General features: G+C 36.9%; 1 protein-coding gene across 1 annotated transcript; it reads right to left on the bottom strand.

Annotated features, from left to right (window-relative positions):
• Positions 1-6,007: 6,007 nt before the first annotated feature.
• Positions 6,008-10,525, bottom strand: LOC121744498 (cell division cycle protein 48 homolog). The gene is made up of 9 exons (XM_042138048.1): positions 10,366-10,525; positions 10,100-10,265; positions 9,356-9,584; positions 8,472-9,238; positions 8,154-8,375; positions 7,992-8,063; positions 7,619-7,900; positions 7,100-7,459; positions 6,008-6,657 (listed from the first exon to the last, which is right to left on the bottom strand). The coding sequence occupies exons 1-8, from the start codon at positions 10,389-10,391 to the stop codon at positions 7,196-7,198; spliced, it is 2,028 nt and encodes a 675-aa protein (XP_041993982.1). The 5' UTR covers positions 10,392-10,525; the 3' UTR covers positions 6,008-6,657; positions 7,100-7,195.
• Positions 10,526-14,124: the final 3,599 nt, after the last annotated feature.

Here is a 14,124-nt window from a genome sequence, read left to right as displayed (position 1 = left end):
AGTACTTTTTTTGTTGTGAATATGCTCAAGATTTTGTTAGTGATAATTGTTGAACAAATTGGCTCCATGCAATAATACACCCTATTTCACAATCCATCTCTATTTTCAGTAGGCTCCGATACGCGCGGACGCTGGGTCGGCGGTGCCGATCGGCAGCCCTCTTGCTGCAATGGGGGACCTCCAATTGATCGGGAGGCCATTTGGCGCCTATTGTGAATGCTCTAACAATATAAAAACCATCAATATTCAATAACACCACCAAATCTAAAATAAGCCATTAATGCATTAACAAATGCCACTTGTTACCACTATCATACACAGAGGAAGGACAAAAGAATGAGATGAAACCATAGGTACGGAGATAAAAGGAAATTCTAACAAATACATGGAAAATGAATTACAGAAACCATATTTAGAAGCAGGTGGCCTGATTCAATGAGAATTGAATTATAAGCAATCACCTTGTTTTAGCGTGAACAGAAAGAAAACAAGATTCAGCATACTTGTTCATTAGCAAGAAGTCAACATCTTATCTCCAAACTCATAGGCAATAACAGAGACCAATGATCTATCATATTAATTTCCAAAGGCAGAAATCTATTAGTGCTAGAAAACAAACTCATTTTGTCATGATTTTCCAACTTCATCCCAACAAGTTTTGCCACTTCCAAAACTTGATGTTGTGATCAATTACACAGCACACCAAGTTAGAAGAATAAAAAAGTCCAAAAATAAAGCCTTCAACAAATGGCACCTTATTTCTGACTCATCCATCAAACAATCTAAAGCAGTAAGCCACTAATTAATAACCAACCCCCCATAATTCATCTCACCAATTATTCAGTCTACTTTATATCAAATCCCTCCTTTGCTACCCTTCAATTAACTCAAACAAGAATAACTCTCACCAACTCACTCACCATTATAAACCAACTGCGCATTTGAATTCACACTTATGGCTACATAAAAACCCATCAACAAAACACAACCAAACACTAGCTGCATATTACAGCCTATGTTTCTTTACATTAACTACAGTTGCCCGATTTCTTACTGAACTATCAAAAAACTAATTATTACAAGAGTAAATACAAAAAGATTCAGTTTTTTTGCCATCTGCCAACACCTAAATCCACCACATCCATCTGTAGTTCCATGAAAATTAACCTTGCACAAAGCATTTAAAATGATATTAGTAAATTAAAGCTTCGAGAAAAAATTATAATTGAAGGAAACAGCTATTGTAAGTAGTTGTAATCTGCAATCCTGGATGTTAGTAGTATCATATTTACATATATTTTCTCGTTTTCTTTTCTTAAACTATCACTTCAAATGGATAATTTAGTTGGAGAAGTTAAAATTCTTGAATGCATTGGTGTGAAATGGGGATTATAGCTTTACATTTAAACCGTCCTCAGTTTTATAATGCATAACAGAACTTTAATGAAATATTGTAAATTTTGGACCTAGTCTAACCGAAAATACAGTTTTTCATTAAATGGGATTCATATCTGAGCAAATGTGGGTGATTCAAATTGAAAGATACTACTACTTAACTGATAATTAAGTTGCACTCTGTATAAAGTAGTGTATTTAATAGAATTTAATGCAATTAAAATCCTTTATAAATTTTCTTTATTACATCTTACTTGGGGCCACACCCCTTTTATTTTCGTTTATGATCACGTTTTAGTCATATTGATTACAATTTTTAGAAGCCCCTTTTTTCAGTATTATAAGGTTCAAATGTAGTACTATTCCAATATGTATAGAGTGTATGCTAGTACTGCAATTAGAACATGCACTATGAATTTTGAGGGCAATAAAATTAAAACTCGGTAAGTCTATCTCTAACGAGGGAAAAAAAAGAGCAGTAGAAAAGTAGATCACTAGATTGTATAAAAGTCAATAGAATTGTTACCTAGCACTCATATAATTGTCCAAGAAAGTGTTCGGCAGATCTAGTCTAGTGATAAATGCAAAATGTCCGCTTATAAATTCAGCTCTTGCTGGTAACTCTTTTTAAGCTTATTAATTCACATACTTTTAAATAGTTTTTCCTTAGTACACTTATTGTTTCTAAATTTCAGTTTTATTTTGTTATATCAAGGCTATCCCCCAACAGATCTAGTGACTATTCCCCATGTTGATATGTAGACATCTCAAAAATTGGGACAACTGATCCAATGATTTAAGCCTACCCAAGGACAGAGATCGATCTCTTGATCATTTGATTAAGGATGGACGTAACACATGACAATTGACCACACACTCTTGGGTTACATCCAATTTATTAGAGCATCCACAATAGAAATAGTTCAGCCATAGCCTAGCCACAAACTCCTCCTGTCACATCAACAGCACTAAAAACTTCTTCTGTCACATCAACAGCACTAAAAACTGGACAAGCAATAGCTCAGCCATAGCCTAGCCACAATAAACAAAATTATAAAAACAAATAATTAACAATCACACAAAATACGAAATTAAATGTACGACACGGATACGGGAAAACTCAATAATAATATTAAAATTTTAAAAAGTACATTAATTAAAAAAAAGTATATTAATTAAAAAAATTTACATAAATCTAAAAAAAACTCCTCCTCCACACACGAGCCCCCACCTCCGCCTCACTCCTCGTCGTCGTCGCCGCTATCCGGTGTTGGATATTTTAGTGTAATTGGATTAACTTGATAGATCAATATGATCATAATGAGACATCAAATAAGTTGGAAGTGCGGAGTGCACACTTGTTTGAATTCGTTATGATTGGACGGGGTTCGGGGGCAGCGCCCCCGAGAGCGGGGTCCAAGGGGCAGAGCCCCTGGCTGAGGTCGAGCTATACAGAAATCTTCATCCGGAAATGTAATTTCCGATAATTAAAGGACCAAATTACAATATTTAAAACCCGCCAAAACTAAATAAAAATCGGCTGGCCGATCGGGAGCCTGCAATGGCGGCCAGCCGATCGGCTAGCGCCCGCAAATCGGCGTGCGCTCGCCGTTTTTCTCGTCGATTTGCCGCTCGCCGGCTGCAATGGTTCGGCGAGCGGACCGGCCAGTGCCAGGAATCGGCTAGCCGGTCCGCTCGCCGCCATTGTGGATGCTCTTAGATAATCGGCCAGGTTCAATTTCCTTTTTCTTTCATTGTGTAGCTAGTTCAATCCGGTTCGATCTATAATAAAGGTTAATTAGATATATTTGGTATAGATAACCCTATTAATAACCAGCCACAGGATTCCTACCAACGAATTGAAGGATTAAATGTGATCGCCTCTTTGCAACAAGTAATGACAATAATTTCCTTAAAAATGAAGTTGGATCCTGTATTGTATGATGCAATACATTAATGGAAAGGTAGAAACCTAAAGAAAAATAATTAGTTGTAATTGTGATAACAATTAATATGGTGTGAGCATAAAACATGGATGAAGTTGATGGAGAGGTAGAGACAATAAAGAGTAGCACATGGTGAAAACCATAAAAACATAGAGTTACTGAATCTGGGATGAGGGATGAGAGAGAAGCAGAAACGGGGCCTCTTGTCTACAAAATCTAACCATGTACTACTATAAATGCATTTCTTGCATTTAAATTAATTACAAATAATAAGTAGAAAGTAGGCATGCATGCCTCCACGCATATTATTAATTATTTGACTTTATTTCTTTGCCAGAAATTCACGAGCATTCTCACCTCTCGTCACACATCTTCATTCCAACACCACCTATCTACATGTCGATTTCAGCTGTTAATACAAGCGAAATAAAATAAAATAAAATAAAATAAAATAAAATAAAATAAAATAAAATAAAATAAAATAAAATAAAATAAAATAAAATAAAATAAAATAAAATAAAATAAAATAAAATAAAATAAAAATAAAACATATCTTGCCCTATAATATATGAATGTTCAGCATAAGTGATTTCAATATAAATAACTAGGAGGTGTAATTCTATTTTATTTTTATTAGTACTACTAATTATTAGTGGAGTTACCACGGGCACGAAATTACTCAAATTTGTGCTCTTCTAAGTTGTAATCAAGTTAAGAGTCACACCTAAAGATATGATATGTATGCATTTATTGAAATTAAAAACCCCCAACCCCAAACACAATCAAATTATCACAATACGGTAGATAGCATTTATTTTATTCACTAGAAAAAAAACATTATAAGGACGCATTGGAGGTGTGACTATGAAAGAGACGTCTACCTATACACACTTCACCGCACTCATATGCCTTTGTTGAATCCCCTATATAAGCAACCATATTTCATCTCATTTTCCATATAAACCATCAAACATACTCTCTCTATCTTTTTTCTCTTTAATCGCATCATGTCTACAAATATAATCTACATGGCATTCCTAGTCCTTGTCCTACTCTCGTCCCCTGCAATGTCGAGGCACTTGCCGATTCTACAAAGCGCGCCGTCGACAGCCCTGCCGGTGGAAGCGCGGGATGAGATAACGACTCCATTCAGGAACCACAGGCAGCAAGCCTTTCACCGCGAGGCGATCAAGAACTGCATGCCGAAAGGGTCCCGCCGCTCCTCCGCCCCGAGCCGATACGTCAATTATCACACCTTAGGCTCGTCGTCCAACTGCTCCGGCAGCCCGCCGGCCACAACGCCGTAGCCATTTTTATCGATCCCAAGGGAAGTTTGTATTAACGAAGCATGATTTCTATCTGCTTATTAGATTTTGTGCTAATGTTTTCGCATTGGAAAACTATGTATGCATGCATGTATGTCTATAGAATTGTACTATCTTTTTATTTATTTAAATTTATTTTTTTTTGCCCTTTTTTGGGTGGCTGTCAAATGAGGAGTTGTTGGGTTTGATGTAATAAAGGAGAAATTAAGTGAGATTGTTATTGATCAATATATTTTTCAACTAATAGGGGGGCCCTATTGACTATGAGTTCGGATTAAAGTAAACTCTGGTAGGGGCACGTTTGCTACATCGATCGTACCATGCAATAATTAAATGTTTTTTAGATGGTAGTATTCTATTTGAATGAATATAGATGATAACATCTAAAAAGCTTGGTAAATTATAGGGTTGGTTCATTTATACTAGTACTACTATACAATAAAAGTGATCACATATGTTAGATGCAATGCAGAGGTAGAAAGAGTAAAATTAAAGTTATAAGCGCGTTGGTTTAATGAGATCGGCTCCATCGAATTAAATATTGCCGCGCCGCGGTATACTATTTATTACCAATAATAACTTATAGTAGATGATAAATTAAATACTCATATTTGTTGTAAACTTAATTTCCAGGGAAACAGTATTTTGAAAGTAAACGGGAACACGTGATTCCCATCATATTCTTTTTCTTTCGTTCCAACAACACTCCATTACTAAAGTCGGGGGCAATTAAATTAGATTAATTTCATCAATTTATTCTATATCTAAAAAATAAGTGCTGACTTGATTTAACGCAAACACGATGTCCATTTTCTATTTCGTCAAAGGTGTCTTGACTATTTGAGTAAAATATTAATGCTGAAAATAGCACTAAGCTAATCTGACTTTGTCACACAATATAAAACGACATTGCAATTGTTACACCACCACTTTTACTTTTTAATACAATCACAACAATTTTATGTAAAAGATAGAACTACATCAGTGAATAAAATTTTTTTGAAATGCTGTAATTGGAGAAAATCATGTGAAAATGGGAAATATGGATTATTTTAAAGAAAATCCACGTTATAGTGTGACAGCGAATGAATATACATCAACAAATATCGTATATACCTAAGAAAACAAACCTGAATACCAAGAAAACGTGAAATGGCATAAGGGAAAAGGCACAGAGCAACAGAGTAGAAACGTACACTGTTGGAATAAGGAAATCAATTAATGGGAGAACAATAAGACAAGAGATGAAGTTATGGCAAGAATAAAGAAGGAAATCAATTAGAGATTATGGAAAATCAAATTAAAAGGATATTAGTATAATTAGAATATATTTTCCAAGTATAGCTAGAATAACCATTGAGAGAAAAAATTCAAGTCTAATCACAATGTAGTCTTTACAGTTTTCCAGTCTTTTACTTTATGCAGTAGTCTTTTATTTTCTGCATTTTACTTTTCAACGTACACAATTTCTAATATCATCCTCATTCAACAGACTCATCTGCTCGAGAATGAAAACCTTTGGTCTATGGATGCTATGCTAAATCCACAGTCGAAGGGGAATCTAGAGTGCATAATATATGAGAACAGTGCCATGCGACTATTGCTGAGAGTCTAGGAAGCTTTTTTTTTGTAAATAAACGTAAGTGCAGAAAATGTATTTCTGAGGCGAGCAAAAGTTAAAAAGCAGCTCGCAGCATCTAACTATACAAATCATCTTCGTCAGCTCCACCAGCAGATGATGCAAAGGGGTCCGATGCAGCAGCAGTCCCAGCTGGTTGGTCAGCAAAACGGAACTCAGTTCCAAACCCACGCGACTGCTGCAAGGTCTGAGCAAATGCCTGGTATTTCCGTATGTCAGCATCGCTCACACTTCTACGAGCGTATTTCATGGACTCCTCGAAATGTGAAGGCCTGATTTCTGATACTTCTTCTTCAACATCCTCGTCCATTGAATCGGGATTTGCTCCTCTTCTCCTCTCCCTCTCTATATCCTGAAAAACACATTATTGTCAATAACCTTGCTTGCAGGCATGATGCCAGTGGGCGACAATCTGGCTGAACTCACAAAATACCAGAGGCCAAAAGTTTAAGCATAAATTATCAACATCAACACAAAATCACTGGGATCAAGTCCTAGATACCAATGTAAGATGCAGCATACACAATATTTTCTAGTTATAAGCTACTTCACCACTAAGAATCTTACTCAAACACCTAAAACCAGGGAATTTAATTGAGTCAATTCAAATAGCAACTGACATTATGAATAACACAGCAGCGAGCAGTGTGGATGGGCTTTTCCTAACGTTGACTGGTGTGTAATGGGAGTATGCATAATTTTCAAAACTGAAAGGATAACTCTACTTCAATGATAACCAGTATTGTGGTCCATGTTAAACGGGAAAGCTGACAAGAGTGGGAAGAAAAGCATACTTTCTCAATATTCTCTCTTATGGCATATTTGCAAGCCCTCTGGCATATTTCGGTGATATCTGCTCCACTAAATCCTTGAGTATATTTAGCAAGAGCTCAGAGATCAACATCCTTCGATAGTGGTGACTTCCGAAGACATGCTTTGAAAATCTGATGGCGTGAATCTTCATCTGGCAGGGGGATGTATATTAACTGGTCAAGACGACCAGGCCGTAAAAGTGCTGGATCAATAATGTCAGGTCTGTTAGTAGCCCCAATTATGAAAACAGTCTTCTTGGCATTCATGCCATCCATCTCAGTGAGAAGCTGATTGAGAACTCGGTCAGCAGCACCACCAGCATCTCCAACACTGCTTCCTCTCTGCAAGGATACCAAAAAGCTTTGCCAGTAAGCTGTAACTGATTTGTGCAGAAATATAAAAACTGAATTTGCAGTCCGTCCAGACTACAGTAACATAATCGAAAGTAAAACATTAGTCAGCCTATTCCAATTATACAGAAATTGGGGAAGTTATATAACCTGTGTAGCAATGGAGTCAAGCTCATCAAAGAAAAGGACACACGGAGCAGACTGTCTAGCCTTGTCAAATATTTCACGAACATTGGCTTCACTCTCTCCAAACCACATAGTAAGCAATTCAGGTCCTTTTACACTAATGAAATTGGCTTGGCACTCATTTGCAATAGCCTTAGCTAGAAGTGTTTTTCCACATCCAGGAGGACCATAGAAAAGAACACCCTTTGAAGGAGACATACCGAATTTCTCAAACTTCTCTGGATGTTCCACAGGATATTGAACAGTCTACAACAAAATAAACAGATTAAGATTAATTGAGATGAACAATGGCATATCAAATAAGCAAAGTCAGGTCATCATTAGCAACTTATATTACCTCCTGAAGCTCTCTCTTAACATTTTCAAGCCCTCCAATATCTTCCCAGCTGCAATTCGGCACTTCAACAACCTGCATCAGTTATGACAATTAGCAAGCATAATTTACTATTATCAAGTGATTAAAAGGGTAGGCATAACATTCAGCAGAACATGCACTTACTGTCTCTCGTAAAGCAGAGGGGTTGCTTGTTCCAAGAGCAGTGTGGAAGTGCTCATTTGTAACAGCCATGGAGTTTAGTATCTCAGCATCAATTGTATCATCTTCCAGATCAATGACATCCATTTTCTCTCTGATACACTGAAGCGCTGCTTCAGTGCAGAGAGCTGCCAGGTCAGCACCAACATAACCATGGGTGTCTTTAGAAATCCTCTCTAAATCAACCTGCAATACCATTAACTTCGTCAAAAAGATGCTCATGTAAATCTTGTTATTTACTATAAAAGTTCAAATTCTTCATTATCGAAGTGCAGGCCATACATCCTCGGAGAGTTTCATATTCTTGGTGTGAATTCTCAGAACCTCGAGCCGTCCAACTTCATCAGGAACACCAATATCTATTTCTCTATCAAATCTACCAAACCTTCTAAGAGCCGGGTCAATGCTGTTAGGTCGGTTAGTTGCCCCCATAACAATGACATGGGCACGAGATTTCAATCCATCCATGAGAGTCAGAAGCTGAGAAACGATCCTCCTTTCAACTTCACCATTTGTCTTCTCTCGCTTAGGTGCTATGGAATCAATTTCATCAATAAAAATAATTGATGGGGCATTCTTTTCGGCCTCCTCAAATGCTTTTCTTAGGTTGCTTTCACTCTCTCCAGCCAACTTGGACATAATTTCAGGCCCATTAATCAAAAAGAAGAATGCACCAGTTTCATTAGCAACAGCTCTAGCTATCAAGGTCTTCCCCGAACCTGGAGGTCCAAAAAGTAAAATTCCTTTAGGTGGTTTGACACCTATAGACTTGAAGAGCTGAGGATGCCTCAGAGGCAATTCCACTAATTCACGAATCTGAGCCATTTGCTTCCTAACACCACCTACATCATCGTACCCCACCTCATCCAACCTATCTTCATCTTCTCGCCTCAAAGGCTCTCCTTCACAAAAGATCTCAGTATCAGGAGCAACAACACAATACTCCCCAGGATCAGTCTCAATGACTTTAAATTCCACGCTTCTCATCCCTCCTCTAACCAGAAGATGATCACCTTTCCTCACTGGGCGATATGCTTCCAGAAAGTAGGCTGCACAGATAATATCAATTTCTCATTAGACTTAGAAGTACGAGATAATCTAATGGAGTTAATATTCCATGAAGCATGCAGTACAAACTATTAAGTTTATTACATTTAAGGGCTTACGTTTCAGGTATACATCAAAAAGATCCCCAGTGAGACCTTCAATGGTGTCATCCAACGGCAAAATGTGGACACGCTTTCCGTATTTCACGTCTGGGCACTGGTGCACAGATACAACATCCCCAAGCCGAACCCTCAGGTTCGTCCTCACAACTTTGTTCATCCTAATTTTCGGCTCTTCGCATGTGTCGTCAGCAAGGGCAATGCAGACAGTATCCTTCCTTTTCTTTCCCTGAAAACAATCAAGAACAAGCTTAAAATAAAATGCATCTAAATAAGAAACAGGATGGTCAATATCGAAGTTCCAAGGACTAATACTCTGCCAAACCAATAGCATATACTCCATGCCCCGTGAAACAGTAACACAAATAATACACTTGGAAATATGCTCAAAAGTTGAGTAACACCGAGTTTGGAATTGGAGGTCAAGATTGGCATCCATAATAGGTTAGTTCAAAATCGGTAAATAGTAAAATGCATTAACACAATATTACTATATAAAATCAGCTCGGCCTTTTTAAATTCCCCAATTTTACTACTCCGTATATAAAATCAGCTTATAGGAGCATGATCCCATTCGTGAACCGCAATCAGTAAGCAACCAGCCCCAATAATCAGTCCATTCAACATGATTTCAACTTATGAGAATCTTAAACAAAACTACTAACAAACACACTCTAACCCAGCACCATTCAAAATTGAGAGGGGAACATCAAGGAAATTAGAAAACCGAGGGTAAAAGGAAACCTTGAGCAAAATAGTATCTCCACGGAAAAGCTGGAGCTTTTCCATGGTGGCGGGGTGGAGGGAGACGACGGAATTGTCATCGTTGACCGCTTCATCCACAACCAGACGATTGGGGGCTTTTTTCCTCTCCAAGATCGCCGTCGAGAAGTCCTTCTTCCCAGCTTTCCTGTATCAAGGTCAGATCAGCGGCATTAATTCACCAAAAATTAGCGGGAAAAAAGAAAAGAAAAAGAAGCTCCAGGATTGAATTTAGGTTTCCGACTCACGAATCAGAGTCGGGTTGGTGAGCCATGGTTTGAGCTAGCTCAGAATCGAGTATCGGCGAACACAATGATGTTTGTTTATTTGGATTGGGGTAAAATAAAAGGAACTAAATAACGGCGGTGAAGAAAGAGAGAGAATCTAGTGTAGATTTATAGGGTTTTCGAAGAAAGCAACACGAATCTAAAAAAATTACCACCGATTCACAAGTTCGTAATTAATACTCCTACGGCTACAAGTCTACAACCATATTTCGCGCTCAAATAATTCCTCATAGTTTATTGTTAAAGCATTAATACCCACGTGACAAAAATTTACTCTCCTAATTCACATCCAATTATAAATATACACGTGACAAATTTCTGTATAGCAGTGATTAATATATACACATCACATAAATTTACTCTTCTAATTTACATCCGATTATATATATACCTTCCATATAGTACTCTTTTTTTCTTATTTATTGTCTCACCGTAAGAATCTTATTTAATCATTTTCATTTGTTTCAAAAAAAATCATAATATATTTTTATGATAAATGATAAATAGGCTATTCCATCAATTTATTTCACTCACATTTTATTATTCCCTCCGTCTCTTTAATTTTGTTACATTTTTCAATTTCCGTTCATTTCATAAAATTTATTACATTTCACTTTTTACCATTTTTTACAGTGGACCACCCTATATTCCACTAACGCATTTCAACTCACATTTTATTATAAAATTAATGTATAAAAGTAGGATTCACTTCCCACTAACTTTTCAACTCACTTTATGTTACATTTCTTAAAACCCGTGCCCGATCAAAGTGCGACAAAATTTGAGGAACGAAGAGAGTATAAAACTACACTACTATATAAATGGGACTCATAAGTCATATCCATCAACTTATTCAATCCCTTTTTTTTCATTTCTTAAAACTCATGTCTAAATGACTCTTATAGGGACCGAGAAAGTATTAGTTATTTGTGTTTCGTTTGAATGTTATCTTTAAATGCGTAAATTGTGATTATACATTATGGTCGTCCCAAATGAAATCAAAATTACAGTGTAGACAAATTACAATCCATCAATCTGAACAAGAAGTTTTTAGATCTGTGGCCCACTACAAAGTATGGACTTGGGCCTTTTTGGACTACTTTACATTACGGGCCATCTAATTAGGGTGTGGGTATTCACAACAAGCCCAGTATTTGGACCAATATCCTGATCCCCCCTTGTTGTTTATGGCCCGGTATAATAATATTGTCAATATACTAATTTATCAAATGCAAACTCTAAATATGTTACAAACTCTAAATTATGATCTAGATTATTAAAATATATTAACAAAGACAAAATAACAGCAATAAAAAATATCAATATAGTGTCAACGGTTGATGTTGTGTTTAAATTGTGTTGAGAATGTGTTAACATTTTTTGTTGTTGTTATTTGTCATCTATTGACATGTTGGCATGTTCTAACTGTCTAGATCTTAATTTAGAGTTTATACAATATTTAAAATTTTCATTTTATCACTACCCTATCAATAGCCATCATTTTCTTCATTTTTAATCAAATTTTTAAACAATAATGGTTTTGAAGCCTAATTAAGAAACAATCATGTTAATTAATGATCGCTAACAGCTCGTAATTGATTGGAAGCATTCACCATTCTTCCAAAATATTCCAACTAGTCACCATATATCGCTGAAACTTGTGATACAATAAAAAATATTAGCCTACAGAAATTATTTAAGTTATATTTGAAGGACACTTAATTAAAAAAGGTAAATAGGTTCGCCACCGCCAAAAAAACACAAACAAACTTCTAGCTAAGAGCATCTCCAATGGCGGACGTTCGGTCGGACATCCGCGACGGCGACCGGGACGTCCGCCATTATAACGAAGCAACTCGGATACGGACGTCCCGTAAGGACGTCGGATGTCCTCATACGTCCGGGCGACGGGCGGGCGGACGTCCGCCATTGTGGCATGGGTCGGACGTCTGGTATTAATTTTTTTTTAAAAAACTCTATATATACGGCTCGTTGAACTTCATTTCATTTATGTTTTTTTTAATGAAGTTGTTAATTTTTCCCGTTCGTATTCGTGTTGAAATTTTATTTCCGTAAACGTAAATTGCTTTATTTGTGAATTTGTGATTATTTTATTGCGGGAAGTCCTAGTGGGAAGTGCGATGGGAAGGGCGGATTGTGTAGGGGAAGTCCTAGTGACGTGGCAGTGAGATGGGAAGTCCTAGTGACGTGGCAGGAGGTGTTTTTGGGAAGTCCTAGTGGATGTCCGAGTGGGACATCCGTGCATTTGAGATGCTCTAAAAGCGTCCACTATGGAGTGGATGCGGCGGACGCCGCGAAGGGGGGCGGTAGGCGCGGCGGTCATAGTGGGGGGGTTTCCGCCGCGAGGGTGGACGCGGCTGGCGGGGGGAGGGCGGCGGACGAGGCTTCGCCGCGAGTGGGACGAGGACGCGGCGGTGGGGGTATAGGCGCGGCTATTATAGTAGCGGATATCCGCCGCGGCGGTTGCATGCGATTTTAAATTTTTTTTTTTTACACTTCAATTCACGTATAAATACATCCCACTCCATTAATTATTTTCACACCATTCAAACACAACATCTATACAAATTTTAATTTTAATGTAGTGTGTGATTTTAATTTTAATTTTAATTTAGTGTGTAATTCTAATTTTAATTTATATTTTATTTTATTTTTTTTATTTTTTTTTTTTTTATTTTTATTTTTAATTCTTATAGTCGGCTTCTTCTAATCCACTAAGAGCCCGATAAATTTGTTCATAATTACTTGAAATATTATAAAATGAAAGTTGATTAGAAAATTTGGGGCTATTGGAGGTGTCCACCATAGTGGCGGACACAAAATTTTGGGGCTATGAACAAAAACTGGGGCGGGGCTGTTGGGCGTGTCCGCCTTATAGTGGACACCCTAAAAAAACAACCACTTGCATGTATGATGTATATATTCCTCGAGAAGGTAAACGTTTGATAATTTATCCTCCTCATTGTGTGCTGGCATTCTGGCTACATGCACCAATCATAGATACCAATAGTAGCAAATCTTGTAAACAAATGCCTCTCGTAAGTTTGCTTCCCATTTATGTGTATTTAATTGGATTGAGGAACCAATTTATCCATTTATTTTACTCTTAATGACACTTTCCCATTCTTCAATTACACACTTACTAAAAGATAAGATTCTTGCACCTTAATTACCTATGACCAATTTCATGATTTATCCATTTATTTTACTCTTAATTACACTTTCCCATTCCTTATTACACACAAAAAAAACTAAGTGGAATAGAACAAAAGGCATGTTTCCCGGAATAAATGGGGGTCCAAAGTTTCATTAATACTGCAATCTTTAATGATCTTTTCCACTTTTTTAATGGAGATAGTATCTAATTTTCAAATACTACTATATTTTTCCATTTTTATCTATAAATATAACCACACCCCAACACTCCTTCAATGGGAAATTAGAACTATTTTAGTACACCTAGATTTTTTTATAGACAAAGAGAGCATTTACATTCTTATTTCAAATGTTCTCTAGCATTTTTTCCCCGTTTCATAGATCCATTTGCTGATGACAAGTTTCCAAATATTGAATACAACGGTATTTTTGAGGATGGCACGCAATGCAGGTGCAACAACGACGCGTAATATGGATACTTGGAACAAATGAACGTCCACTTAAGCAATGCATACATCAAAAAAGAAAAAGAAGTAAATAGAT

This window comes from Salvia splendens, chromosome 8, assembly GCF_004379255.2.
Source record: "Salvia splendens isolate huo1 chromosome 8, SspV2, whole genome shotgun sequence".
NCBI classification, from domain to species: domain Eukaryota; kingdom Viridiplantae; phylum Streptophyta; class Magnoliopsida; order Lamiales; family Lamiaceae; genus Salvia; species Salvia splendens.
Note: the sequence above shows the minus strand (reverse complement) of the source record. Positions and strands in the feature narration are given on the sequence as shown.

Bases quoted from the DNA above. Each gene is read 5' to 3' on its own strand.
- LOC121744498 (XM_042138048.1), bottom strand. From the start codon at position 10,391: ATGGCTCACCAACCCGACTCTGATTC. The intron at 9,585-10,099 runs GTTTCCTTTTAC...GATTGTTTTCAG, and splicing joins GAGATACTATTTTGCTCAAG to GGAAAGAAAAGGAAGGATAC. The intron at 8,064-8,153 runs GTAAGTGCATGT...TAACTGATGCAG, and splicing joins CCTCTGCTTTACGAGAGACA to GTTGTTGAAGTGCCGAATTG.